The sequence below is a fragment of the Eurosta solidaginis genome, chromosome 1 (assembly GCF_040869045.1).
Source record: "Eurosta solidaginis isolate ZX-2024a chromosome 1, ASM4086904v1, whole genome shotgun sequence".
Taxonomy (NCBI): Eukaryota; Metazoa; Arthropoda; class Insecta; order Diptera; family Tephritidae; genus Eurosta; species Eurosta solidaginis.
In genome coordinates, this window is record NC_090319.1 from 265,959,340 (window position 1) to 265,985,454 (window position 26,115).

At 35.7% G+C, this 26,115-nt stretch overlaps 1 protein-coding gene and 1 long non-coding RNA gene across 7 annotated transcripts in view; one reads left to right on the plus strand and one right to left on the minus strand.

Moving 5' to 3' along the window:
• The window catches only part of LOC137237258 (protein RUFY3), a 104,942-nt gene that overhangs the window by 15,543 nt on the left and 63,284 nt on the right, over positions 1–26,115 (plus strand). For 2 of the 5 annotated variants that reach the window (XM_067760674.1, XM_067760675.1), the window contains exons 1-2: positions 20,019–20,607; positions 20,699–21,391. The exons of 1 other annotated variant lie outside the window; for it this stretch is intronic. In XM_067760674.1, coding sequence (XP_067616775.1) covers positions 20,884–21,391 — 508 coding nt within the window. In that variant the 5' untranslated portion in view covers positions 20,019–20,607; positions 20,699–20,883. Of the gene's footprint in view, positions 1–20,011; positions 20,608–20,698; positions 21,392–26,115 lie in introns of those variants that run through there. 2 more of the 5 variants (XM_067760677.1, XM_067760673.1) reach the window with 2 other exon arrangements.
• LOC137242809 (uncharacterized) lies at positions 1,555–14,455 on the minus strand. 2 transcript variants are annotated; one of them, XR_010950367.1, is made up of 3 exons: positions 14,305–14,455; positions 13,999–14,232; positions 1,555–1,984 (listed from the first exon to the last, which is right to left on the minus strand). It is a non-coding gene; the product is annotated as an uncharacterized lncRNA (long non-coding RNA). The 2 variants fall into 2 exon arrangements; XR_010950369.1 differs by lacking the exon at positions 1,555–1,984 and adding an exon at positions 10,206–10,275.

Consider the following 26,115-nt stretch of genomic DNA (forward strand, 5'->3'; position numbering starts at 1 on the left):
AATTTAAAATGAAAGTAAATGAAGACAGGCAATACAACTTTTTTATTTTTTACTACGAATATTCTTATGTTATTTAGCATTTGCGTGAATAAAGAAACTAATATTTCTCTATACTATAGTATGTATCATAAAACCAGTGCGCTGTTGCATTTTATCAGAGTTGCCAAAGTAAAATTTTATTATTAGTTATTTGCATGCAATATTTTACTTTTGGCAACTCTGTTCGATCGTCATCGTGTCGTGATCACTGTCGTTAAAAAACGAGCAATGATCGGCTGATGGTGGTCCGCAAAAGCATTGCAAAGGAGTATTGTTAGAGTACTCCACCATGAAGAAAATGGAACACGTAATCCAACAATTTTTGCAGGGAACTTTACGCAAATTACCCGTTACCTAATCGATTACTTAATCGTCACCAAAAACTTGGTCACCAATTATGGTCATAGATGAATGGATTTGCAACTCTTTGTTTCGAGAGAGTGCTGTCAAAATGCACATTTTTTATAACATTTATCAATGATGCCACTCCAAACAAAAATGAATAGATCTGAAAATGGGGATTTTTGACATACATTTCGGCGATTATAGTTTCAATCATTTAATAAAATGATAGTCGTAAAATATTTATTTCCTTAAAGTTATTTTACAATAATACGACTAGTTAGATTTAAATATTAACAAACCTAAGTAAAACTAACATTTCGATTAAATTAATTAGTCAAATATTGTAACGCATTTAACTCGCAGTGAAAACCATATATTCTTTTGAAATTTCAGTAAATCGGACCTATGATATAATAGTTAACATTATTTAATGGATAGCGCTTATCCTACATGTCTGGCGTTCCAGGTTCTGTGATCAAAATGGACTGGTTGCAGCGGGAGTTCTTATTTACAAAACCTGTTTTTAGTGATAACTTTTGAATGTGAAATAATATTTACCCTCCGCCTTCGAACTAATAATACTTACACTAAAACAAGTGTTTTTATCCTTTTTTCCATAATTTTTGAACGCTATTCTACAGTTGTAGGTCAAACTAAAGTTTACCAAATTTTTTGGCAGGTTTTTCGTTTTGGCTGGCACATTTTTTGTTCTGGCACCCGCTTCAGCTGGCGCGAGGGATTTATCTGTGATTGTTGCCAGCAACAACTAGAAGATAAATCCCTCGTGAGAGCGAAAATACGAGAGCGTAAACAAAAGATTCGTATCAATCTAATCTATGATTATGGTCCTAATGATTTTTACATTGCTGTCGTGAAAAAGGTAACGCATGCGCTCGCTCAAAATAGTGTACGTGTGACTCGCTTTCTCGCTCTTACCTATTGTGTTTTCCACATTCCTTCTCGCTCGATGTTATTTACATTTTTAAGTTACTTCATTAGGTATGTTTTCATTATCGCTAACCAAAACATATGCAACAACAACAACACGGCTAACTGGCCTATCGGTTACCCGTACCGGTTACCTTCTGCCAAATCGCTTTTTCCATGAATGAAACGCGTCTTTTATGTTCAGATAATATTTAATTATAAATAATTCATATATACAATGTTTTTTTACAATTTAAATTATTCCCTTCTTACTCTAGTGAACTTTACATATGTGTATATTGATATGTACAAGCTAATTAAGTACATTAACGTCTTTTTATAACTGTGCCCTTTCTGAAACTTTGGAAGTTCAGTGATGATGCCCAATTTTGCCTGCGCTGGTGGTGTTGTTCAACATCAGTTTGCAGAGCCATATGAGTTTTGTAGGGATAATACCGGAAGCCCCAATTCGTGCTATCAAAGTCAATTTACAGGTGATATTGAGCCTTTGGTCTTGACCCTTTCCCATAGTATGCTTGTTAGCGCCTTATATATGGTACTAAAAAGGCGGGGGGATAGTTGTCGCAGTTTTCTTATAATTTGAGCAAATTTATGTTCTTCCTTCAGCCACAGCTGGAATATTGCTATGCGCACATCTTCAAAATCATATTACCTATAATGAGAAAGAAACTAATATCAGTAAGGATAGATTAAAGTTTTTAATATATTTAACCCGAAAAGTGTTCAATAAATAGGGCTCCACAATAAGCTCTTTTCTGAGAGGCCAAAGGCACAAGGGACTCAAGGAGATTTCAGATAACTAGAATCAGGGGTACCCGAAGATACTTCGCTGTTGCATTCATAGAGAAGACAACATTATAACAAGAAATTGGTGTTACAAAGTAAATTAGACGTGCTACAAAAACAAACAAATGCAGATGACTGTTTAATTCAACAACAACAACTGTTTAATTCATTATCCGAAGTTCTTGTATGGACGTGCAGTAAGGGCAAAGTACTGCTAAAACTGCTTTCCCCGAGTAACCAGGGAACGAACTGATATGACTACGCCTATCCTTCTTTAGCAGCAGGGTCTGGAACCAGTTCCCTGTTGGACAGGAAAATAAACGTTTGGTTGTCTCCAAGTTGATCATATGCTATTACAGATTATACTCGGTTGCTGCATCCGACCAGTACATCCAACTTTCCCAGATTTTCTGGGCTCAGCAAGGGTATCCTCCTGAATGGTGCATTTGTTGCACGCTGCTACCTGGCCGCTTATAAAGACTCCATAAATGGAATGTCTTCTTACGTGCAATTATGCACCATTACACACAAATACGCTTTAATTAAAACACACATACACGTATATTTTATAATTATTTATATTAATATTTTATTTAATAATTAAAATGTATTTTTTTAAAATTTGATTATTAATTTACATATAAGATGAACAACGATACTTCACATTCGATCACCTTCAATACAAATTACCAAAACCCAAACTAAATTATTTTTTCACCTCGCCTACTATGCATTTGAAAAATCCAAATATTTTCAATTGCATACTAAGCTCAATACACACAAGTGCGCAAGGTGGAAGTGTATTATATCACCCTCCTTTCGAAAAGAAGGATGTGACAAATTGATCAGTTTTGTCACGTCCTTCTTGCTTATTCAGCTGCAAGATTAATTGTTTTGAATGAACGAATATGCATTATTTAGAAAAAAAAAACCAGACTAACTTATTTATTAATTATTATTATTACTACTATGTTAATACTATATTAGGTTAATACTACATTAAGTAATTTACAAATAATTACTAACTTATATTCTAAACATTATGTTAATAATTCAAATATTAAATTCAATTTGTATTATTAAACAATTTATTCATTTAGTATTTTTTTTTTTGAATTTTTTTTTTTAATTTTCATTAATCCAACAACTAAATTTTAGTCTATGCTAAAACTAAAATATAAGAATATTTATTTTATCTTATGTATTCTATTTTTATGTACTAATTTTTTCTTTTTAATTTTGTTATCAAAAATTGTTACATTAACTCCATCAATTTTTGTTATAGTGTAGGGGCCCTGATATATGTTTGCATGTTTATCTCTAGGTTCTTTTTTTATTAGAACTCGATCATTTATATTAATAGTCAAAGGTTTTGTTGTTTTATCGTAAACATTTTTATTTCTAATTTTATGTTTATTAATTAATTCTTTTGCAAGTAGATGTGACTTTTGCATACGATATTTTACCTCTTTTGCATAATTTTCAACATTATAAATTGGATCTATATTTTCCTTCTTTAACTCATTTGGCAAAGTAACTTTTCTACCAAATACTAATTCAAAAGGTGTAAATAGATTATCAAAAACAGTACTTGTTGTTGTATTATGCAAAAATGTAAAATATTTTAAATAAACGTCCCATTCGGGAAATGAATCGTCAAGGTAAGCTCTTAAATATTCGTTAAATACACGATGATTCCTTTCAATAGTACCAACAGTTTCATGATGATAAGGTGTTGAAAAATTATGCTCAATTTTCAAAAGTTTAGTCAATTCCGCAAAAATTTCATTTTTAAATTCTGTACCTAAATCTGATTTAATAGATTTCATTATTCCATAAATTAAAATAAAACTTTCAAAAATTGCAGATGCAACTGTTTTTGCACTCTTATCTGGAATAGCTATTGTAACTAAATATTTGCTCAAATCGCACATAATGGTAACTGCGAACTTATTCCCATTATTCGACTCAGGCAAAGGTCCTATCGTGTCTATAACTACCATATCAAAAGGCTTGCAAGGGGTTGGTGTAAGCACCATATTTTCTTTTGTTTTGGGCTTAACTTCGTTTAACAGGCATTTTTCACAATTTTTCACAAATTTAGCAATATCGCGTCATATTTTTCCAAAAATATTTTGTACGTATTTTCGCGTATAACTTCTTATATCCACAATGACCACCTGATATTGGATCATTATGATAAACTGTCATAAGTTTTAATTTCGTGTCTTCATCAGTTACCGTCTCTACTGGCTCTGTCAATATAATTATTAAATGTTTTAAAATTTTATTCCCGGTTTCTTTAAAATTTGCAATAGTAAAATGATGAAAAATATTATCATCTTTCTGTCATTCAATATTCTTAATATTGTGATTGCCGGCATTATGTTCCAGCCTCAAAAGTAGCTCATCTAAATTCACTATTTTGTTAACAATCTCAAAATTAAGTAGCTAAAGCTTTTTATGTTTTAAGTGCGCACATATTTTTTTTTTACTAATATCACCATTCTTATCATAATTTATATTCGACTTTATTCTCGGGATTTTATTTGAAAAATTATAAGCAAATTTGTCGTAAACTTGTAATGTTTCTGTCTGTATTTATCGGTTATCGTTTTGTATCTGTATTTCCTCTTTTTGCTTTGTCATTGACCTTGTTTGTACTGCCAATATATGTTTAGTCGATTTTTTTAACTCATCTATAGTTATACGAGAAAGAGCATCTGCACCTACATTCGCTTTACCTTTTATATACTCTATAGTAAAATTATACTCAGATAACTCTAAACGTATTCTAGACAGTTTTGACGTAGGATCTTTCATATTAAATAAATAAACTAACGGCCGATGATCTGATCTCACTATAAAGTGTGTACCATAAACGTATGGCCGAAACTGCTTAACTGCAAAATATATTGCCAAAAGTTCTAATTCGATAATTGCTTTATTTTGTTCAGACTTGCTAAATGCTTTTGAAGCGAAACAAATTGGTAAATCGTTACCATTATGATCTTGACTCAATATCGCACCACACCCAATTTTCGAAGCATCAACTGTTATTAGAAATTCTTTAGTGAAATCTGGATATTGCAAAAGTTTTGGAGACATTAAACTTTTTCTTAGTTTCTCAATTGCCAGCTCGCACGAGGTATCCCAATTAAATTCAACATTTTTCCGACTCAAACGATTCAAAGGTGCCGCTAAACAAGCAAAATTAGGTATAAATCTCCTATAATAGTTTGCAAATGCAACAAATCTTCTAACTGCGTCTTTGTCACGCGGCTTAGGATACTTTTTAATTGCATCTATTTTTGAATCATCAGGTAACAAACCCTTTGCTGAACATTTATGCCCCAAAAATGTTACCTCAGATCTAAGAAAATTACATTTATTAGGATTAAGCCGCAAATTAAACTTTCTGCATGTCTCAAAAACTTTCTCCAAATTTTTTAAATGATGGGTCTCACTACATCCAATGACTATAATATCGTCTATATACATAAAGGCTTGATTAGGTGCAATACCGGAAAATGCTATTGACATCATTCTTGAAAATGAGTTAGGAGCAACATTTAGTCCAAATGGTAAAACTTTCCAACGAAAAGATCCACGATCTGTACTAAATGATGTTATATCTCTCGAATCTTTATGTAATGGAATTTGATGGAAACCCGAAAAAAGATCCAAAGTCGAAAAATATTTAGCTCGACCAAGGTTATCCAAAATATCATCAACACGTGCCAAAGGAAATTTATCTGCAACAAGTTTTTTATTGACTGATCTAAAGTCTAAACACATTCGATATGCTTTTTGTCCAGTTGGGTCGTTTTTCGGTACTAAAATCAATGGGCTGTTATAATTTGAACAACTTCCTTCAATTAAATCATTTTTAAACAAATTATCAACCTGTTTATTTATTTCAGCACGCTGTGAATATGGCAATCTATAATTTTTTATGTACACTGGTGTCTTGTCCGTTAGTCTTAATTTTTGTTCGTAAAAATTATTAATCGTCATTAAGTCTGTTTTTAGAGCAAAAATATCTGAATATTTCAAACATAAGTCAAGTAATTTATCTTTTGCATACGAAGGTATTTGTTTTACTAAAACTGACTTAAGCTCTTCTATGCGTTTTGAATCAACAGATGTTTCATTTATGCGATAGATATCAAAATTTTCTATGTCCTCAGTTTGAATATTGAAGTTTTTAACATACTTCACTTCATCAGTAGTATTAATAATTTTTAAAATAGGATGTTCCGTATCAATGACACATTTTGCGGTAAAAACACCACTACAAAGTTCATGAGAATCGACAAAAACTGGATTTTCCGATTTATTCAAACTAAAAACACGAAAAACTTCACATCTTGGTGGAATTACAAGAGTATCTGTTGAAGTGCTATGCAAAATTGAAATATTAACTCTTTCTCTCCCTAGTCCTATCGTTATTGTATCATTCGAATAATTGATTATACATTTGTTTGCTTTTAAAAAGTCTTTTCCTATTATACCATCCGAAGAAATATTAAAGTTTTCATCAACAACATGAATAGTCAGAGGAAATAATATATTTGAAACTACTATGTTCGTACTAACTGTGCCTAAAGTTGTTACTGTGTCTGTTGTTACACCTGTTATATTTTTTACATTACTGTTATCTACTATTACGTCACTTGCTAAACTAGAAATTTTTATAAGTGAAATATCTGCCTGAGAATCTACAAGAAAAGAACATATTTTATAAGAATCACTACAGTTGACTTCGATGAAGTCAGAATAATTTAAATTTAGACAATATATTGATTTAAAAGAATTTAACCCAATAGCACCTGCTCCCTCAGTGTTCGCTCCTGAGGGGCTTCGGCATTTAAAGAACGAACATTGACTGAATTCCTGTTATTTAAACGTTGATTATTTGAATTACTGTTATTTACAGACCGATTGTTATTTCTATTGTATTTGTTGTTGTAATTATTATACCTATTGTTACCTCCATTGTAATTAGTATTTCGAAAATGTAAATTATTGTTAGGTCTAGTTGCATTACCATTGAATCTAAAATTGTTATTGTATCCGAAATTATTATTACCTCTAAAATTCCCTCGAAAACTATTAGATCTTATCGGACGTGAGCGATACGCCAACACCTGCCGCTCTTTTACCTCCTGTTCACGCTCAATAATCATTTTAGCAACAACATCCTTTGAACCCTTAAAAGTTGTTGATGCAAGGATAGACTTCACCATATCTGAACGACTGTTCAACCTACAAACAGTAACAGTTTGCTCAACCGCCATCTCATGAGCTTTTGCCTGTGTCATACCTTCGATGATCAAAGAGCGTTCTAGCGAATCAGAAAGATCTACTTGTTTTGAAAAATCAGTAAAATTATTATTGTTTACCCTTAAGGCCGCAATTTTACCCGCAACAACCTTCGAGTTATCTGGCCTAATTCTGCTACGTAAAGCATCTTTAATCTTAATAATAGAATCTATTTGCGTTGGTAGAGCTTCGCCAGCTTTGCCTTCGACTTTCGACTTTAAAAATGATATAAATGTAGTAGTTAAAGATACATCAGTTAAATCTTTTATTAAATCAATTTTATCTATAAACGAGGCAAGTGATAACGGATCACCGCTATAGTTTTCTCGAATAATCGAGGCACAAGTACTAATGAATGACCTCTTTTGCTCAAGAGTAGCCATGTTTAAATCGTTAAAATTTGAAATAGTATCAGAAGTAAAATAAGAATTAGAATTTGAAGTTAGGTCAAAATTAGAAATCGAACTAGAAGATGAAGTTTGCGTAGAATGATTTTTGTTATCAAACCCTAAAAAGTCTTCAAATAAAGAATCTCTATCTGCACTAAATTCTATTCTAGCATTTGAAAATGTATGTGGACTATTAGAATCGCACAAGTAAAAGAAAAACAAAACAAAAGCAAACTAAATTGAATATTGAATATGTAATAGTAAAAGAATTACCGTGTAATTTATCGTAATAAAATGAAATTTCCGCTGAGCTTACAAAATTTGGGGAAAAAAAAAACATTGTTTCGGAGACATTAAAATTTTAATACTATATACATATAAATAAATTTTTTTTATATTACTGACGCATCGCTTTCAAGCCACATCTTTGAAAATTGTATCGCTTTATTTCAAAAGTAACATATTCATTTTACGCACACACTGCCTTATATAAAAAGCTTGTATTAAATTAAAGTAAATTTTACCACATGTGAATATAGGACAGTAGGGCAAAAGTAAATTTTCAAAAAGAAAAATTAAATAATTTGAATTCAATTATTTATTTCAATTATTTTGTTTTAATTTTGTCTTCAAAAACAAATAAAAACAAAAAGAAATATTTTAAAATTTTCATCAACACCAGCCCACTGTCATTAACATGTACACTTGTACATACATATGTTAATATATTTAAAATAAAGTTTAGTAAAATGTTAATTATTATTATTATTATTTAAATTTTATTTCTTTTTTTTTTAATTTTTTTTATTGTTAAATATTTAGATAAATTATATTAGTAATAGTTTGTATGTAAATATGTAATGAGTACATGTGTGTGGTGGTACTATAATAAATGTGCAAAAGTGTAAATAATATAAATTGAGAAAATTTTAGTTCAAGCAAAAAAAATTTATTTTATATTTGCTAAACTACATGTTTCGTACACTGTGCGCCATACCCAATTCTGCAATCATTATTAGTTCCGCTGTTGTTGTTGTAGTAGTGTATGATTTCCGCTCGTAATATATTGTTTCATTATTGCTAATATTCAGTGCTGACTTGTTCCATTCAATAGTTGACTACCCTGTTGCAGTTTAGTTGAGGGACATTATTGATTTCAGTAGCTTCCTTTTTCCAAAATTCTTCCACTAATTTTCACTTTCCGATTTCGTTTTGTTCCGCTCACGACTGTTTACTGAATATTTTTATGTTTCTTTGACATTTCCCTTCGCATTTAGTTCCTTTTCTTTTTATACCATTGTTAATATTAGTATTTCTCTCAGTTCCGCTTTTCGTTCACTTAATATATTAATATTAGTATTTCTCTTCGTTCCGCTTTTCGTTTTGTTCTACTGTAAACAGTATTCACATATTATTGTTACAGCTCAAAGATAATATTTTTTTTTATATACGAATATATATATATATTTAAGTTTTCTAAAACGTGGATATTAGTTCATATATTAGCTCTTATTAACTTATTTCTTTATCTGTATTTCTATATCTTTATTTTCATAGATTTTTTTTTTTTTGTAAGATTTAAATTTAATTTTGTATTTCGATAGTATAAAACTTTTTTTTTCAATTTTTTTTTTTGTCTTTTTTTTTTTATTACGTCACAACACATATACACATATAATTTGCATTAATTCATTTTCAATGCAATTCTTCAAACTTCATAACTTTTCTTATTGTAGGGCTCCGGCCCACGGTCGCCATATAAAGACTCCATAAATGGAATGTCTTCTTACGTGCAATTATGCACCATTACACACAAATACGCTTTAATTAAAACACACATACACGTATATTTTATAATTATTTATATTAATATTTTATTTAATAATTAAAATGTATTTTTTTAAAATTTGATTATTAATTTACATATAAGATGAACAACGATACTTCACATTCGATCACCTTCAATACAAATTACCAAAACCCAAACTAAATTATTTTTTCACCTCGCCTACTATGCATTTGAAAAATCCAAATATTTTCAATTGCATACTAAGCTCAATACACACAAGTGCGCAAGGTGGAAGTGTATTATACGCTCACCCAACAACACCAGGCCCGACGGAACTTGCCTTGGGACACCCAAGGGCACTCACGCTTCTCATGGCTCCAGCGGGTTAGGGGGCTTAGAGTATACCCGCGGTAGGCATGCCTGCGTAAGAGGCGATTAAAATACTAAATTGGTTCAGTGGGTTGTGTAGCGCAACCCGTTCAATGGGTTGCCAGCGCAATATATACATAGCTTGTCCAACCCAATTGTGAACCTCACCTACCTGTGGCGAATCCTGTTTCTTTAACAGCCGAGGCTCTGGCGACCCCATGTTCCTTATGGATCTACATTTGAAGGCGCTTAGTTAGCTGACATCGCTTACTTAAACGGTTGATTCTAAAGTAAAAACCAAAACAAAATATAGGTTAGGTTGAACTGGCGGGTTCATGAGGACCTCACATAGACTGAATGAGTCCGTAGTGTTACCAGAAGTATGTTTTACCAAGCTAAAAACCCTATCAACAACCAGGACCTATGTTATAAAATAACTCCATCCTCTTGACAAATACCAGAAGCTTCCTAGAACTTAAGCCACTTGCTGCTTCTAGATCTGACAGCTGTCAACTGGAGTCTTAGCCTGGCAAGCGCAGGGCACGAGCACAACGTAATCGATCGTTTCCTCCTCCAATCTGCTATCACTCACCAAGCCTAATTTAAAGGCATGTGACGCCAGAAGGCAGTGTCCAGTAAGAATACCCGTCATGAGTCTACAGTCTACAGTTTAATGGTAATGAAAATATAAGAATCAGTGTTTATGAATAACATATTTTAATTAATCTCTTACAACAACCTGATCGGTGGCTACATCGCCATGTAGATAGTGTGGTGTTCCACCTTGTATAAACGTAGGTACTGTATGTGCTCAACCGTGCAAATGGACATTAGCAGTAACATTATTCACACAAACATAGCTTGGTATTTGTGCAGGCATCAATATAGCATACATTGGTCCAGTTCGGTGTGCACCAGCCACTGGTACAAACACTTTTGAATGCATAGCTTTCATATAGATTGGATGTCCAGCAGTGCTCCGGTTGTGTGTGTAATGGCTGCTCCGTCTCTTGGTACGGCTGTATAGGTATGGGCGGGTGCAATGTATTACTAGTCTGCTCAAGATCGTATGGTACATAGATGGCTCGAAGACGCCAGAGGAGACTGGAGCCAGAGTTTTCGGACCCAGAGCCAAAATATCAGTACCTCTAAAAGCACATCCGAGCATTTTTCAAGCGGAAGTATTCGCCATAAGTTAGTGCGCTAAGCTGAACCTTCAGCACTGATACCCCAATGAAACAATTGCCATACTCAGTCAGACAGTCAGACAGAAAGGCATTTGCGGCGTTCGAAATAAAGTCAACACTGGTCCTTCAGTGTGTAGAAAAGCTAAATCAATTGGGAGCACACAACGCAGTACTGTTACCCAGGGTCCTAGGCCATAGGGGAGTAGAGGGTAATGAGCAGGCGGATTCAGTGTTTAATTTGTTGCGTCCCTCCCACAAATTGTCATCCTCCCAGCAGATCCTTGCAGCGGGTGTGCGCCATAATCTCCTCTTCCGGGAAGGTATCGACCCCAATCCGGGTCCTTGTCCTGACCTCGGTCCTGAGAAATTAGTTTGCTGCGTTTGCCGGAAAAGAATCTTTTTAGGACGGTCATATATATAAGGGCCTGAAACATTTCAATGAACTTCCTAATCACATAAAAAGTAGTAATAACTTCAATACTTTAAAAAAAAAGTTTATTGGAGCATTGTAAAACCCTTCCAATAAGATACAGTTTTTCTCCTCTTATTGTTTACATGATATATCCGATACTGGAGCGCGAAAAGGGAATGGTAATATTGGAAGCAGCAAAATACAATGCATCCGGCCCTAAGGAAAAGAAAATCGGTCGCCACTTGTAACTCCAGACAGTTCCAACAACTAATTTCGCTGGAATTCGGAATTTCCAGCCGATATTTACTGTTGCTGATCGGAATCACTCGCATTCCGATAGCATTCATATAACAATAAAATTGTATAATGTGTAACAAAAATATCGAAAATAAGGCCAAACAAAAGTTGGAGCAGGGGGGATTGGAAACACGTCCTTTTCAACATCCCATTATATGTTGAGCTGTGCTTATCGGAATCTTCATGCATTCCGACAGCGTCTTTACTAAACAAAGTTGAGGGGTGATTGGATACACGTTATTTTCAATTTCCAACATCCAAAGACATGTTTAGCTGTGTTGATCGGAGACTAATACATTCCGACAGCTTAAAATACAAATATAATTGAAAAATATAAGTTCCAAATTTTGTTCCCTTAAGCTGGGAGCACTGGGAGATCGGAAACGCGTCCTTTCCAACCTTCCTTAAATGAGTGGCTCCCAGACTCGTCCCTTTGTCACGCTAGTGAATATGCGGAATCACATGGCATTCCAACAGCATATTCAATAGAAATAAGTGATTATAACAATAAGTTGTACTTAGAAGTTTAAGTTTAAGGCCTAAACAGCCGAAATAATAAATAAATTAAATTAAAAAAAATAAATACTCTATGTCAGTGTTTCACGTCCAAGGGATGGTTGCATCGGAAAGGTTGCTCTGGGCTAGATCCCAAAATCCAGCGTCCTCGTAACTTTTATAAATCTTTTGTGGCTCTTGTTGTTCACGGCCTCATTACATTATGAGGAAATACGGCGCCTGAGAACACAGCCGTATGAAGCTAAAAAACACAAGCATGTCTTCAGTGAACTCCACAAACAGGCGTCGGGCCTCTATGCCGGTGATTCCTGTACTCAAAGAACAAAACTAGCAGAGGAGGAACGCACTCTCCCTAGGGAAACGCGAGTAGTCACTCTAGCTCAACTTCGAGCTGGATAACGTAACAGGTTAAACTCTTACCTATCCAGAATCAACCCCGACATACAAAACATTGTCCTGCTCGTAATGTGTCCCCACATGACACCAACCATCTCTTTAACTGTATTGTGGAACCAACGCCTCTAACACTCCTCTCATTATGGTCCACCCCTGTTGAAACAGAAAGTTTCCTTGGACTCCCGTTAGAGGACATTGATGACAATTTGTGATCGGTCGCACCTATTGGATGGGGCGAAGCACTGCTACAACAACAACAGCAGGTGGACAACCCGGAAAGAGAGGCAGCAACTGCATGACCCATCGATCCCGAGTCGTTCCTGGCAGTTGGCTCACTCAATAAATGCCCCTATTAGTAGAAGGGAGGGAAAAGAGAGAAGAACACTGGCGCAATATGCCAGGCCTGAGTCAATCTAAGTTACTATTAGGGGGTTACAGCACAATTCGATATAGGGCATTAATAGGCCTCTCGAAAGATAACCTAAGAATCCTAACGGCTATTCTTACAGGACACTGTAGACTGAACAGTCACATGCAAAAGCTGGGTATAATATCGAACAACACATGCCGATTTTGTAATGGATCAGCAGACGGCGGACCATATCCTTCTAGAATGCGACGCAATTTCAAGACGTAGGGCTAAGTTTATGGACTCACCATGGCCAGAGCATTCCCACATTTAATCCCTCAAGCCAAGAACACTGCTAGGGTTCATCAAGGAAGGCTAGGATGAGGTGCTGTGAAGGAGATGTGCACCTTCTAGGGATTGAATATTAATAATGACCGCAATGCGAAAGTCTGCTAAAATATACCATTCTCCATGGAATGCTCGATATATAACTTTCCACGTTTTGAAACAGTGATGAAAAGAGCAAAATTTACTAAAATTTTAACTGGCTGTGGGTAATAAGGTGTTGATGTCCTCTCCTAACGCAATGTAATGACAACTGCGACGCAGGGAAAATGACAAAAATCTTGTAAATCTACTGATAATAATTAATTAATTCCTCCCCTTCTATGCAGTTCATATGTATTTTGCTCTCCAAACGCTAATTAAAAAAATCAATTGGTATTTACATGAACTTCGAACTCTGTCGTATTTGCATTCTTTAGTTGATTATCAACAAAAGCATGACAAATTATCACTAACAAATTCATACATGTTGTTTATATATTTAATATGGTAGACAATTTACTTACCCTTTCTGGTGCGATGATTCATGGACAATCGGGCCTGAATAGACGCGATTTTTTTGCCTTAAGAGAGCGTGCTAAACGCGAACCATATCATGTTATGACACACCTTTGGTGATGCAAACAGTCAAAGAAATTTCTGCTTCTAATGCTTCTAGGATAACAGCAGCAGCTCCCGGTGGCGCCACATACATAAATAACATTTGCATGCGGATCAGTTGCCTGTTTTGTTACGGCTACCTATTCAATTTTAATTCACATTACATTATCTACTATTGCAATTTTTAATCAATACAAATCAATATAAATTACCGAAGCAAATACTGCCAAACCAAGATGCATAGTTCCACCCTTTTTTAGGGAAATACATCCAACCAGTTTCGTACCGTATTCCAAAGCATATTGGTTGTGTAAAGTACCTTGTTTAGCGGTAAATCCTTGGCAAATGAACCGTGAATCTGCATTTAATTGTAGGTTTCCTCTGGTTTTGGCATATTCTTAGCTGAATCGCACCCCGGCGGAGATGCTATCTGTTAAAATAATATAACATTTTTTTATACTCAGTTGAGCAGAGCTCACAGAGTATATTAAGTTTGATTGGATAACGGTTGGTTGTACATATATAAAGGAATCGAGATAGATATAGACTTCCATATATCAAAATAATCAGGATCGAAAAAAAATTTGATTGAGCCATGTCCGTCCGTCCGCCCGTCCGTCCGTCCGTCCGTTAACACGATAACTTGAGTACATTTTGAGGTATCTTGATGAAATTTGGTATGTAGGTTCCTGAGCACTCATCTCAGATCGCTATTTAAAATGAACGATATCGGACTATAACCACGCCCACTTTTTCGATATCGAAAATTTCGAAAAACCGAAAAAGTGCGATAATTCATTACAAAAGACAGCTAAAGCGACGAAACTTGGTAGATGAGTTGAACTTATGACGCAGAATAGAAAATTAGTAAAATTTTGGACAATGGGCGTGGCACCGCCCACTTTTAAAAGAAGGTAATTTAAAAGTTTTGCAAGCTGTAATTTGGCAGTCGTTGAAGATATCATGATGAAATTTGGCAGGAACGTTACTCCTATTACTATATATACGCTTAATAAAAACTAGCAACAAAATACAAAAATAAAAGAAAATTTCAAAATGGGCGTGGCTCCGCCCTTTTTCATTTAATTTGTCTAGGATACTTTTAACGCCATAAGTCGAACAAAAATTAACCAATCATTTTGAAATTTGGTAGGGGCATAGATTTTATGACGTTAACTGTTTTCTGTGAAAATGGGCGAAATCGGTTGATGCCACGCCCAGTTTTTATACACAGTCGTCCGTCTGTCCTTCCGCATGGCCGTTAACACGATAACTTGAGCAAAAATCGACATATCTTTAATGAACTTAGTTCACGTGCTTACTTGAACTCACTTTATTTATCTTGGTATGAAAAATGAACGAAATCCTACTATGACCACGCCCACTTTTTTGATATCGAAAAATACGAAAAATGAAAAAAATGCCATAATTCTATACCAAATACGAAAAAAGGGATGAAACATGGTAAGGTAATTGGATTGTTTTATTGACGCGAAATATAACTTTAGAAAAAACTTTATAAAATGGTTGTGACACCTACCATATTAAGTAGAAGAAAATGAAAAATTTCTGCAGGGCGAAATAAAAAACCCTTAAAGTCTTGGCAGGTATTACATATATAAATAAATTGGCGGTATCCAACAGATTGTGTTCTGGGTCACCCTGGTCCACATTTTGGTCGATATCTGGAAAACGCCTTCACACCACTCCCTTTTAAAACTCTCATTAATACCTTTAATTTGATACCCATATCGTACAAACTCATTCTAGAGTCACCCCTGGTCCACCTTTATGGCGATATCTCGAAAAGGCGTCCACCTATAGAACTAAGCCCCACGCCCTTTTAAAATACTCATTAACACCTTTCATTTGATACCCATATCGTACAAACATATTCTAAAGTCACCCCTGGTCCACCTTTATGGCGATATCTCGAAAAGGCGAACAACTATAGAACGAAGGCCGACTCCCTTTTAAAAATACTCATTAGCACCTTTCATTTGATACCCATATCGTACAAACAAAGTCTAGAGTCACCCCTGGTCCACTTTTATTGCGATACCTCGAAAAGGCGTCCACCTATAGAACTAAGGCCCACTCCCTTTTAAAATACTCATTAACTCCTTTCGTTTGATACCCATATTGCACAAACGAATTCTAGAGTCACCCCTGGTCCACCTTTATGGCGATATCTCGAAAAGGCGTCCACCTATAGAACTAAGCCCACGCCCTTTTAAAATACTCATTAACACCTTTCGTTTGATACCCATATCGTACAAACATATTCTAGAGTCACCCCTGGTCCACCTTTATGGCGATATCTCGAAAAGGCGACCACCTATAGAACTAAGGCCTACTCCCTTTTAAAAAGACTCATTAACACGTTTCGTTTGACACCCATATCGTACACACAAAGTCTAGAGCCACCCCTGGTCCACCTTTATGGCGATATCTCGAAAAGGCGACCACCTATAGAACTAAGGCCCACTCCCTTTTAAAAAGACTCATTAACACCTTTCATTTGATATCCATATCGTACACACAAAGTCTAGAGTCACGCCTGGTCCACCTTTATGGCGATATCTCGAAAAGGCGACCACCTATAAAACTACCACCACTCCCTTTTAAAACCCTCATTAATACATTTAATTTGATACCCATATCGTACAAACACATTCTAGAGTCACCCCTGGTCCACCTTTATGGCGATATCTCGAAAAGGCAACCACCTATACAACTACCACCACTCCCTTTTTAAAACCCTCATTAATACATTTAATTTGATACCCACATCGTACAAACACATTCTAGAGTCACCCCTGGTCCACCTTTATGGCGATATCTCGAAAAGGCGACCACCTATAAAACTACCACCACTCCCTTTTAAAACCCTCATTAATACATTTAATTTGATACCCATATCGTACAAACACATTCTAGAGTCACCCCTGGTCCACCTTTATGGCGATATCTCGAAAAGGCAACCACCTATACAACTACCACCACTCCCTTTTTAAAACCCTCATTAATACATTTAATTTGATACCCATATCGTACAAACACATTCTAGAGTCACCCCTGGTCCACCTTTATGGCGATATCTCGAAAAGGCGACCACCTATAGAACTAAAGCCCACTCCCTTTTAAAGAGACTTATTAACACCTTTCATTTGACACCCATATCGTACACACAAAGTCTAGAGTCACCCCTGGTCCACCTTTATGGCGATATCTCGAAAAGGCGTCCACCTATAGAACTAAGGCCCACTTCCTTTTAAAATACTCATTAACACCTTTCATTTGATACCCATATCGTACAAACGCATTCTAGAGTCACCCCTGGTCCACCTTTATGGCGATATCCCTAAATGGCGTCCACCCATAGAACTATGGCCTACTCCCTCTTAAAATACTCTTTAATACCTTCCATTTGATACACATGTCATACAAACACATTCCAGGGTTACCCTAGGTTCATTTTCCTACATGGTGATTTCCCTTAATTTGTCTCCATAGCTCTCAACTGAGTATATAATGTTCGGTTACACCCGAACTTAACCTTCCTTACTTGCTTATACTCAGCTGAGCAGAGCTCACAGAGTATATTAATTTTGTTCGCATAACGGTAATCCGTAACGGCATAAACTAATCGAGATAGATATAGACTTCTATATATCAAAATGATCTGGGTGAAAAAAGAAATTCATTTAGCCATGTCCGTCCGTCCGTCCGTCTGTCCGTTAACACGATAACTTGAGCAAAGTTTGAGGTATCTTGATGAAATTTGGTATGCAGGTTCCTGGGCACTCATCTCAGATCGCTATTTAAAATGAACGAAATCGGACTATAACCACGCCCACTTTTTCGATATCGAAAATTTCGAAAACCCGGCCTTAGGACGCAGAATAGAAAATTAGCAAAATTTTGGACAATGGGCGTGGCACCGCCTACTTTTGAAAGAATGTAATTTAAAAGTTTTGCAAACGGTAATTTGGCAGTCGTTGAATATCTATATCATGATGAAATTTGGCAGGTGCTAAATAAAAATTAGCAAAATCGGATGACGAACACGCCCACTTAAAAAAAAATTTAAAAGTCAAATTTTAACAAAAAATGTAATATTTACAGTATATAAGTGAATTATGTCAACATTCAATTCCAGTAATGATATGGTGCTACAAAATACAAAAATAAAAGAAAATTTCGAAATGCGCGTGGCTCCACCCTTTTTTCATTTAATTTGTCTAGAACACTTTTAATGCCATAAGTCGAACAGAAATTTACCAATCCATGTGAAATTTGGTAGGGGCATAGATTCTATGACGAAAACTGTTTTCTGTGAAAATGGGCGAAATCGGTTGAAGCCACGCCCAGTTTTTATACACAGTGGACCGCCTGTCCTTCCGCTCGGCCGTTAACACGATAACTTGAGCAAAAATTGATATGTCTTTACTAAACTTAGTTTACGTACTTATCTGATATCACTTCATCTTGGTATAAAAAATGGCCAGAATCCGACTATGACCACGCCCACTTCTTCGATATCGAAAATTACTAAAAATGAAAAAAAATGCCATAATTCTATACCAAATATGAAAAAAGGGATGAAACATGGTAATTGGATTGGTTTATTGACGCAAAATATAACTTTAGAAAAAAGTTTGAAAAATGGGTGTGACACCTACCATATTAAGTAAAAGAAAATGAAAAAGTTCTGCAGGGCGAAATCAAAAGCCCTTGGAATATGAGCAGGAATATTGTTCGTGGTATTACATATATAAATAAATTCGCGGTACCCGACAGATGATAATCTGGGTCACACGGGTCTACCTTTTGGTCGATATCTAGCAAACGCCTTCACATATACAACTAAGGGCCACTCCCTTTGAAAACCCCCATTAATACCTTTAATTTGATACCCATGTCCTGCAAATACATTCCAGGTTCATTTTCCTACATGGTGATTTTCCCTTATTTTGTCTCCAAAGCTCTCAGCTGACTATGTAATGGTCGGTTCCACCCGAACTTAGCCTTCTTTACTTGTTTTTTCAAAACACCAGCTTACGAACAAAGACGGAAGCGGTTAGAAGAAAGCTATGAGGTTGTTTTAACAAATTCATCTCACCTTTCCAAAAATAATTTTAGGAGAACAGATTTTATCAGCTGTTCGTCAGATCTGGGTATTTACAAACGTGCTCGGTTGTATTTAGGAGCTGTTCCCATTCCAATTGAACCGATTCCTTTAAGTTGGGCACAATTGAACGAAATACCTTATATGTTTCCTATTTGGAAACTCTAACAGAAAGCCCTTTCGAAAACAGTTTTCAAAAAGAGAAAATATGAAATATGGAAGGAATCGAAGAGGTTATAAACTTAAAAATCTTAACAAAAAGTAGTTCTTTAAGTGGGCAAATAATTAATGCGGAAAAGCATAAATCTTGGGCAATTAAATACAAAAAAATTACTTAAACGGTTTCTAAACATATTTGTTTTATATTTGCAAAATACCCTTGTAATATAATGTCAGATACTCAAATGTAACTTGTTTGTTTGATTTTTTTCGAAATAAGTTCGAATAAGTTCTCATATTTTCATAAATGATGCTGTCACACAAGCTAAAATGCAAACTTTTCCCCTTTACTTTACGGACCAACTTTCTCTAATTTTCCTTTTCCCTTCCCGTTTTTCTCTTTTCTATCGAATTCGCTTATGCTATATATGGATGTGTTGAGTTTGGCTTTTTTCGCACATTTCATTACAAAAGTAGTAAAAACGTAGCAAATTTGTTCCAAAAATCTTCCCTGCCTGCTACCATAAAATTCATGGCCGGATTATGAAGGCCGTCAAATTTTTGTTGTTGTACTACTAACTTCACCTGTCCGTTTTATTGCATCATGGCCAGTAGGAATAACATATGGCTAAACAACGGAGTCAATATAAAACTTAATGAAGCTTGTTTTTTTTTGTTTTGTTTTTTTTTTTTAATATAAAACGTGTTTTAACAACCACTAAACAAATATCCCATTGCATGAACCGTTATAAGTACATATGTACATATGTAGAAATAGGAAAGCAAAAGTGGAAAAAATCAATAAAAACAGCCAAACCAAATAACATTGAAATTTGTGAGAGATATTAACTCACCACCGGATGTAAGGCGACTTCAAACACAGAGGAAATGAGAGGATAAAGGATTCGTACTACGCATAAACGTAGAATATGTAAATACATACCTACAAATATTACAAATGGTATCCATTCAACTGAGATAAAAATGCTTTTTGCATTCAGTTAATAGAGAAGGAGCCAGTCAGTCGCAAATATAGTACGTACTCCTACAATTAAGTGCAGCAATTCACAAAGCACGATTTCAATTTTAAAAAGAAAATAAAACTTTTATAAAAATAAAAATTTGCGGTTTTGGAATGAAGTAAACTTGAGTGAGTAGTTAATTAAAACATCTGAAAGAGTTTGCAAAAAAAATTTTGGTCAAAAAGTTTCGTGATGCATTGAAGGTAAATTTGAGCAAAGAGCTGCGCTTCGATTTTTCACCAAAGCAAACGTTATTTGTGCGTGTTTAATCATTTCTTGTTATATTTTTTAAAGCAATTCGAACAAATACGACATTAACGACTAACAAAAAACGAAGCGATCAGTTAAATATTGATACTACATTCTTGAACAGCGCAACTTCAAATCCTATAACCTTCCTGGATAGCTCAATACGTATAATACACATTTTGGTCTTTCTTAAAGCAAATTGCGTATGCTTTTAGCTTATATTCCATAACATGCGCTCGCTCGCTGATGAAACCAAAAAGTTAACGTTGAGCACCAACAACAACAATATTGTTGAACAAAAAACCGCTGATACGACAACCTTAATAGTGTCATCGAAGAAAAATTCGAATAAAATACATAAAATGCAGCAACAAGGGAACGTATTAACCAGCTCCCCTGCTCATATAGTTCAAAAGCAACAACAACAACAGCAACAAAATAATAATACAACAACAATTACATTACCTAAAGCATCCCATGCGAATACAAATGAAGAGTTAGCTGGTGGTGTTCAAGATACAATTTATCTTTGTAATTTTCGTGTATCCGTTGATGGCGATTGGTTATGTTTAAAGGAGTTACAGGATCTTGACATTGGGCAACAGCATAATAACGGCGCTACGAATACAAGCAATACATATCGTGGTCCACAGCGTCGCATCAACGGCAGTGGCGGCACACACTTCAATCAAAAGAACAAACGTTATTCTGGAATGTCCAATGGTTTGGATGATAATGGTATATTGACAGTCCGTAATTTGTTGGGTCGTCGTCGTTTTAGCGATGTACCCGAATATGCATATAAGACGACGACACCTTCAAGCCAAAGTAGTAATTTGTTATCGCACTTGCTTAAAATAGCACGGCATGCACATGCAGATAATGGCTTAATTGGTGTGTTTGGTGGTGGTACTGGTGAATGGTCCAATCATCGTAGGTTGCTTGTTACTTTCTTCACTATACTAGCTCATGCACGTTAACAGTAGACTCATCTTTCTTTTATATTTCATTAACTTTAAATAAGTTTTCCTTTTTATTTTACGTGTTCTTTTACTTTTGTGTGTTTTGCTTAAAAGCTAGATAAATCATGCACCTACAAGTACACAAGTTCTAATCTAAACGCCTTTCAAACCATATTCTTAAAGTCCTATGACGGTACCCAAAAGGCGCATTTCGGGGAGTTGGCGAAAGTTGGAGATTTCAGTATGAAAGTTAAACGAAAAGTGAAATTCCATAGCACGCGAGACGTATGACTTAAATGCATACGTATGTAAATTCGAAGTTAAGTCGAAAATGCATTCGATCGTATCAAAGAAGCATTTATTCTACTTTCATGCGTTTTCATGCTTGTAGCATGAACCAACTTTAAGCTGTTTTTAATAGCAGCTAACGTCTCGTTATTTACTTTTAAGTATACAGAATTACTTATTTTGTTTTGTTGATTTTCCGACAGGGTGGATAATGATGTACATATATTGGAACGATTTTCCGTCACCCCTTGTCAAATTTGGTTTCGAGACAAAGCGGTTTCGGCGTTGTGCCATAATCAGTGTCGATTTTAGTTCTGATCTGTTTTTGTCGTTTTTCCTGTATTTATAGTTCGTAGGTACATGAACAGGTATTGTCAAAATTGACGCTTGTGTATATTTAGTTATGTGTATGTGCTGTGTGCTCATTCAGAACCGAGGGTGAGTTTTACTGATTGATTTGTGTGGCCTACTGAGGCAGGTAAAAGTCCGTAATTTTAGCCGTTTGACCTTCTTTGTGGGTTTGTTGTTTTGGTGTGTTAATTGTTTTGTGTTTATTTGTTATTGTGTGTTTGTCTGTTGTACCTGTGTGATTACTTTGTTTCTTGTAAACAAGTTTTAAAGGCTCGAATATTGTGTCAGAAATTGTGTTTATCTGTTCGTTTATTATTCTACCGTCGAATGTTTTCTGTTTGTAGATTTCCATGTTTTCGAGTACGTTGAGACGTCGTCCTTTTGCTTGTATGTGAAGAACCCGAGCTGTTTTATTGTTGTTTGCTGGGGAACATTAATTTTCGACCATGTGATTCGCGAAGTTAGACTCTGGTATAATGTTTAGATTCCGTGTTTTTTTGTTGTAATCTCTAATGTGCTCTCTGAACCTCGTTCTTATTTGCCGTCCTGTTTGTCCTATGTTGGCATCCGCAGGTAAGCTTGTATACACCGTGGCTGCTAAGCGGATCCTCTGAGTTAGTGTTAGTTCTTATTCTCCGCCCTAGATTGTTTGATGTTTTGCACGCTGTGTTAATGTTGTATTTTTTAAAGAAGTTTACCAATTTATATGTTGCTTTTCCAGGATATATCATAGTCGTCCAGGTGTTATTATTATACTTTTCATTATTTCTTTTTGGTTCACCATGCGTCCTTCTGAGCTTATCTACTAGGCTTTTTAATATCCGTTGTTTGCAACAATGTTATATATGACTTCAAGCTCTCTCTTATATGCCTCTTGCGTAAGAGGTGTTCTTTCAAGTCTCTGTATCAAATACCTTAATACTGCATTTTTATGCTGTTGGGGATGATTTGAGATATTATGTATTATTGTGTCGGTGGCAGTTGGCTTTCTATATATGTCATAGTTAAATCTTTTGGCAACTTTATCAATATTTATCGTGAGATCTAGATAGTTGATTCCTCCATCGTTTTCGGTTTCCATTGTAAATTTTATATTTCCGTGCTGCATGTTGAAGTACTCCAGTACAAGCTCTTCGTTATTAGTAGTTAAAACGCATATTATGTCTTCCACGTATCTAGCATAAAATGGCACGCCTAATTTAGACTTCAGCTCCTGTATGTACTTTTCTTCCAGATTTTGCATGAACACTTCCGTAAGAATGGCTGATGGGGGGCTTCCCATTCCAAGACTGTTTGTTTGTCTATATATTTTATTGTTGAATTGAAAATAGTTTTGACTTAAAGTGGTTCTTAGCATATTTGTGATTTGCATACTTTTCACTTTGTTTTTTGTATTATGAACTATTGTTGAGCTAACTATGTCCAAAGTCTCCGATAGTGGTATTGATGGGTAGAAATCTGGGAAAATCGTTCGAATATATGTACATTATATACAGAATTAATTTGCCTTAAATTTTTGCTACTTTGTAAGTATCTTTATGAATATTGTAACGAATTTTGTGAAACTTCGCTTATTTTACACCTTCTACTAACGTTCGTATCGCTAAATTTTTGAATAAATAACTTCAATATTCAATAATGCAAAATGGTCTTTATTATACTACTTTGAAAATACTTCACAATAACACTTATACTTCGCAACCAATAGCGTGCTTAAATCACTGATTACGGACTACTCAGCTTCTGCTGCTTTTATACTCTCTGCCCAAATGCCTAGACGTTTCTTCTTCTAGAATCCTCTACCTGGTCGCGCGTGTATTTGTAATGTGTAACCGTATGCGTGTGTATATGTGAGCGAAGTAGTAGCTGATGATTGCATACTTTTGTGAGTATCTCAGATATATGCATTTGAATTTGTAGTTTATAATCTCTCGCATAGCCATATGCTTGTGTGTATGTGAGTGCTACGTCGCTGATGATTGCATACTTTTTTGAGTATCTCTCCGCTGCTTGTATGTACATATGTGTATACATATACATATGTGATACTCCTATATTGCTACAAAAGGCTATGTACATTCCCAAACATCAGAGTGCCGATATATTGCTGTTTAAACGTTTTTGTTTTTGTTTTCAATAATCGAATGTACCTAAATTTAAAATTTTTTCTTGTCACACTTATGCTACAATCACTAAAATTTTATAGGCTCTCTTCTTTTAATTTGGAATTCAAAACACATTGCGAGCATTTTCTATTAGCAATATTACATATATGTGTGTATACATAATGATTGATTTGTTTATGTACAAAGAAGTGACTGCTTAGTATCGGCTTAGAGATGATAGTATCCCTTAGTGTTGCTAATATTCGTCACACTGCCCTCGACCTAAGTCTGATCGTCCCGATCAGACAAATCTCTCGATCTAACCGCTGCTAGCCTCTACAAATGACCCACCCTTCTATTTCGTGGTTTCCCAATGGTTTGTATGCGGTAGATGGTATCACTGATCCTCTTCACAACTTTGTATGAGCCTTCCCAACTGCAGCGAAATTTGGATGGAACAACTTTCCGCCGGTGAGGGTTGTATAACAGTACCAAATCTTCCTGCAAGAAACCTTCCGAATTTTTGTTCTCGTCGTACCTGTGTTTCATCTTACTACTCATTACCCTGGGCCGTTCCCTCACACTCTGTTGTTTGGCCAATGAACTACTTCGTAGAGCTTGCACTTGACGGATTGGCTTTGCATAATCAGTATCGTTCCGACGTTTCACAACAGTAGTGTGCCCTGGCTTCAAACCACCCTTGCATTCTTTCTGCGAAATTCTTTCCTTCGTTTTAGTGCTTCCATTTGGGTTTGTCATATCCTGGTTCTTATAGCGCATATTCCTTCTTTGCATGTCGATTCTTATGTCATGGTCAACTAAGAAGTCCACTCCCAATATGACTTCATCAACGATCTCCGCCACAATAAATTTGTGTAGAATCGTGACCTTTCCAATTAAGACCTCACATACCACTTCTTCTTGGACCAGGTTATACTCGCCAGTGACCGTACGCAACCTTGCTCCAGGTATTACTCTCCTGTTGACCAAATCAGATCGGATTAAGGAATGAGATGCGCCAGTATCTACAGTCAGTACACGTTCTTTGCCATCCACATTTCCTTTGACGGTAAGACTGCTCGATTTTCTTCCAATTTGCGAGATAGCTATCACAGGACATTCAATAGCTGGGGCAAGTTCTCGATCTTTACGTCTGACTCGCTCTTGCTCATCTCCTTCAGTTCTGCGTTTACGGCCACCCACATCGTTGGAACTGCCAGGACCGGTGCTGCAATGGCGTGCAATCTGCCCTGGCTTCCCACACTTAAATAATTTGACGGCACCATCGTTTTTTTGCTGCGTTCCTTTTAATGCTTCCAAAATAGTGTCTACCCAGTCTGGCCTTTCCATTTCCACGCGATGAGCTTTGTATGCGGGCTTACTCAAAAGTGATGCTGTTTCCTGGGTCAGTGCATGGGATACCGTTTCAGCAAATGTTAGCTTTGGGTTTGCGTATGTAGCTCGCTTCGTTTCCACGTCCCGTATGCCATTTATATAACTCTGGATTTTTACCCTCTCGGTGTATTCCACGGGTGCGTCCGCATTTGCCAACCTTTCAACATGCGAAGCAAACTCTTGCAAAGTCTCATTATCCCCGTGCTACAGCAGCCATCAATGCTTCATAACTGTTACGGCTGTACTCTGGGATGGTCTGTAAGATCTCAGCAGCTGGTCCTTTTAAAGCCACGAACAATGCAGCAACTTTATCTGCAGCATTCCAGTTGTTCACTGTTGCGGATGGTGTTTTTACCTTTGG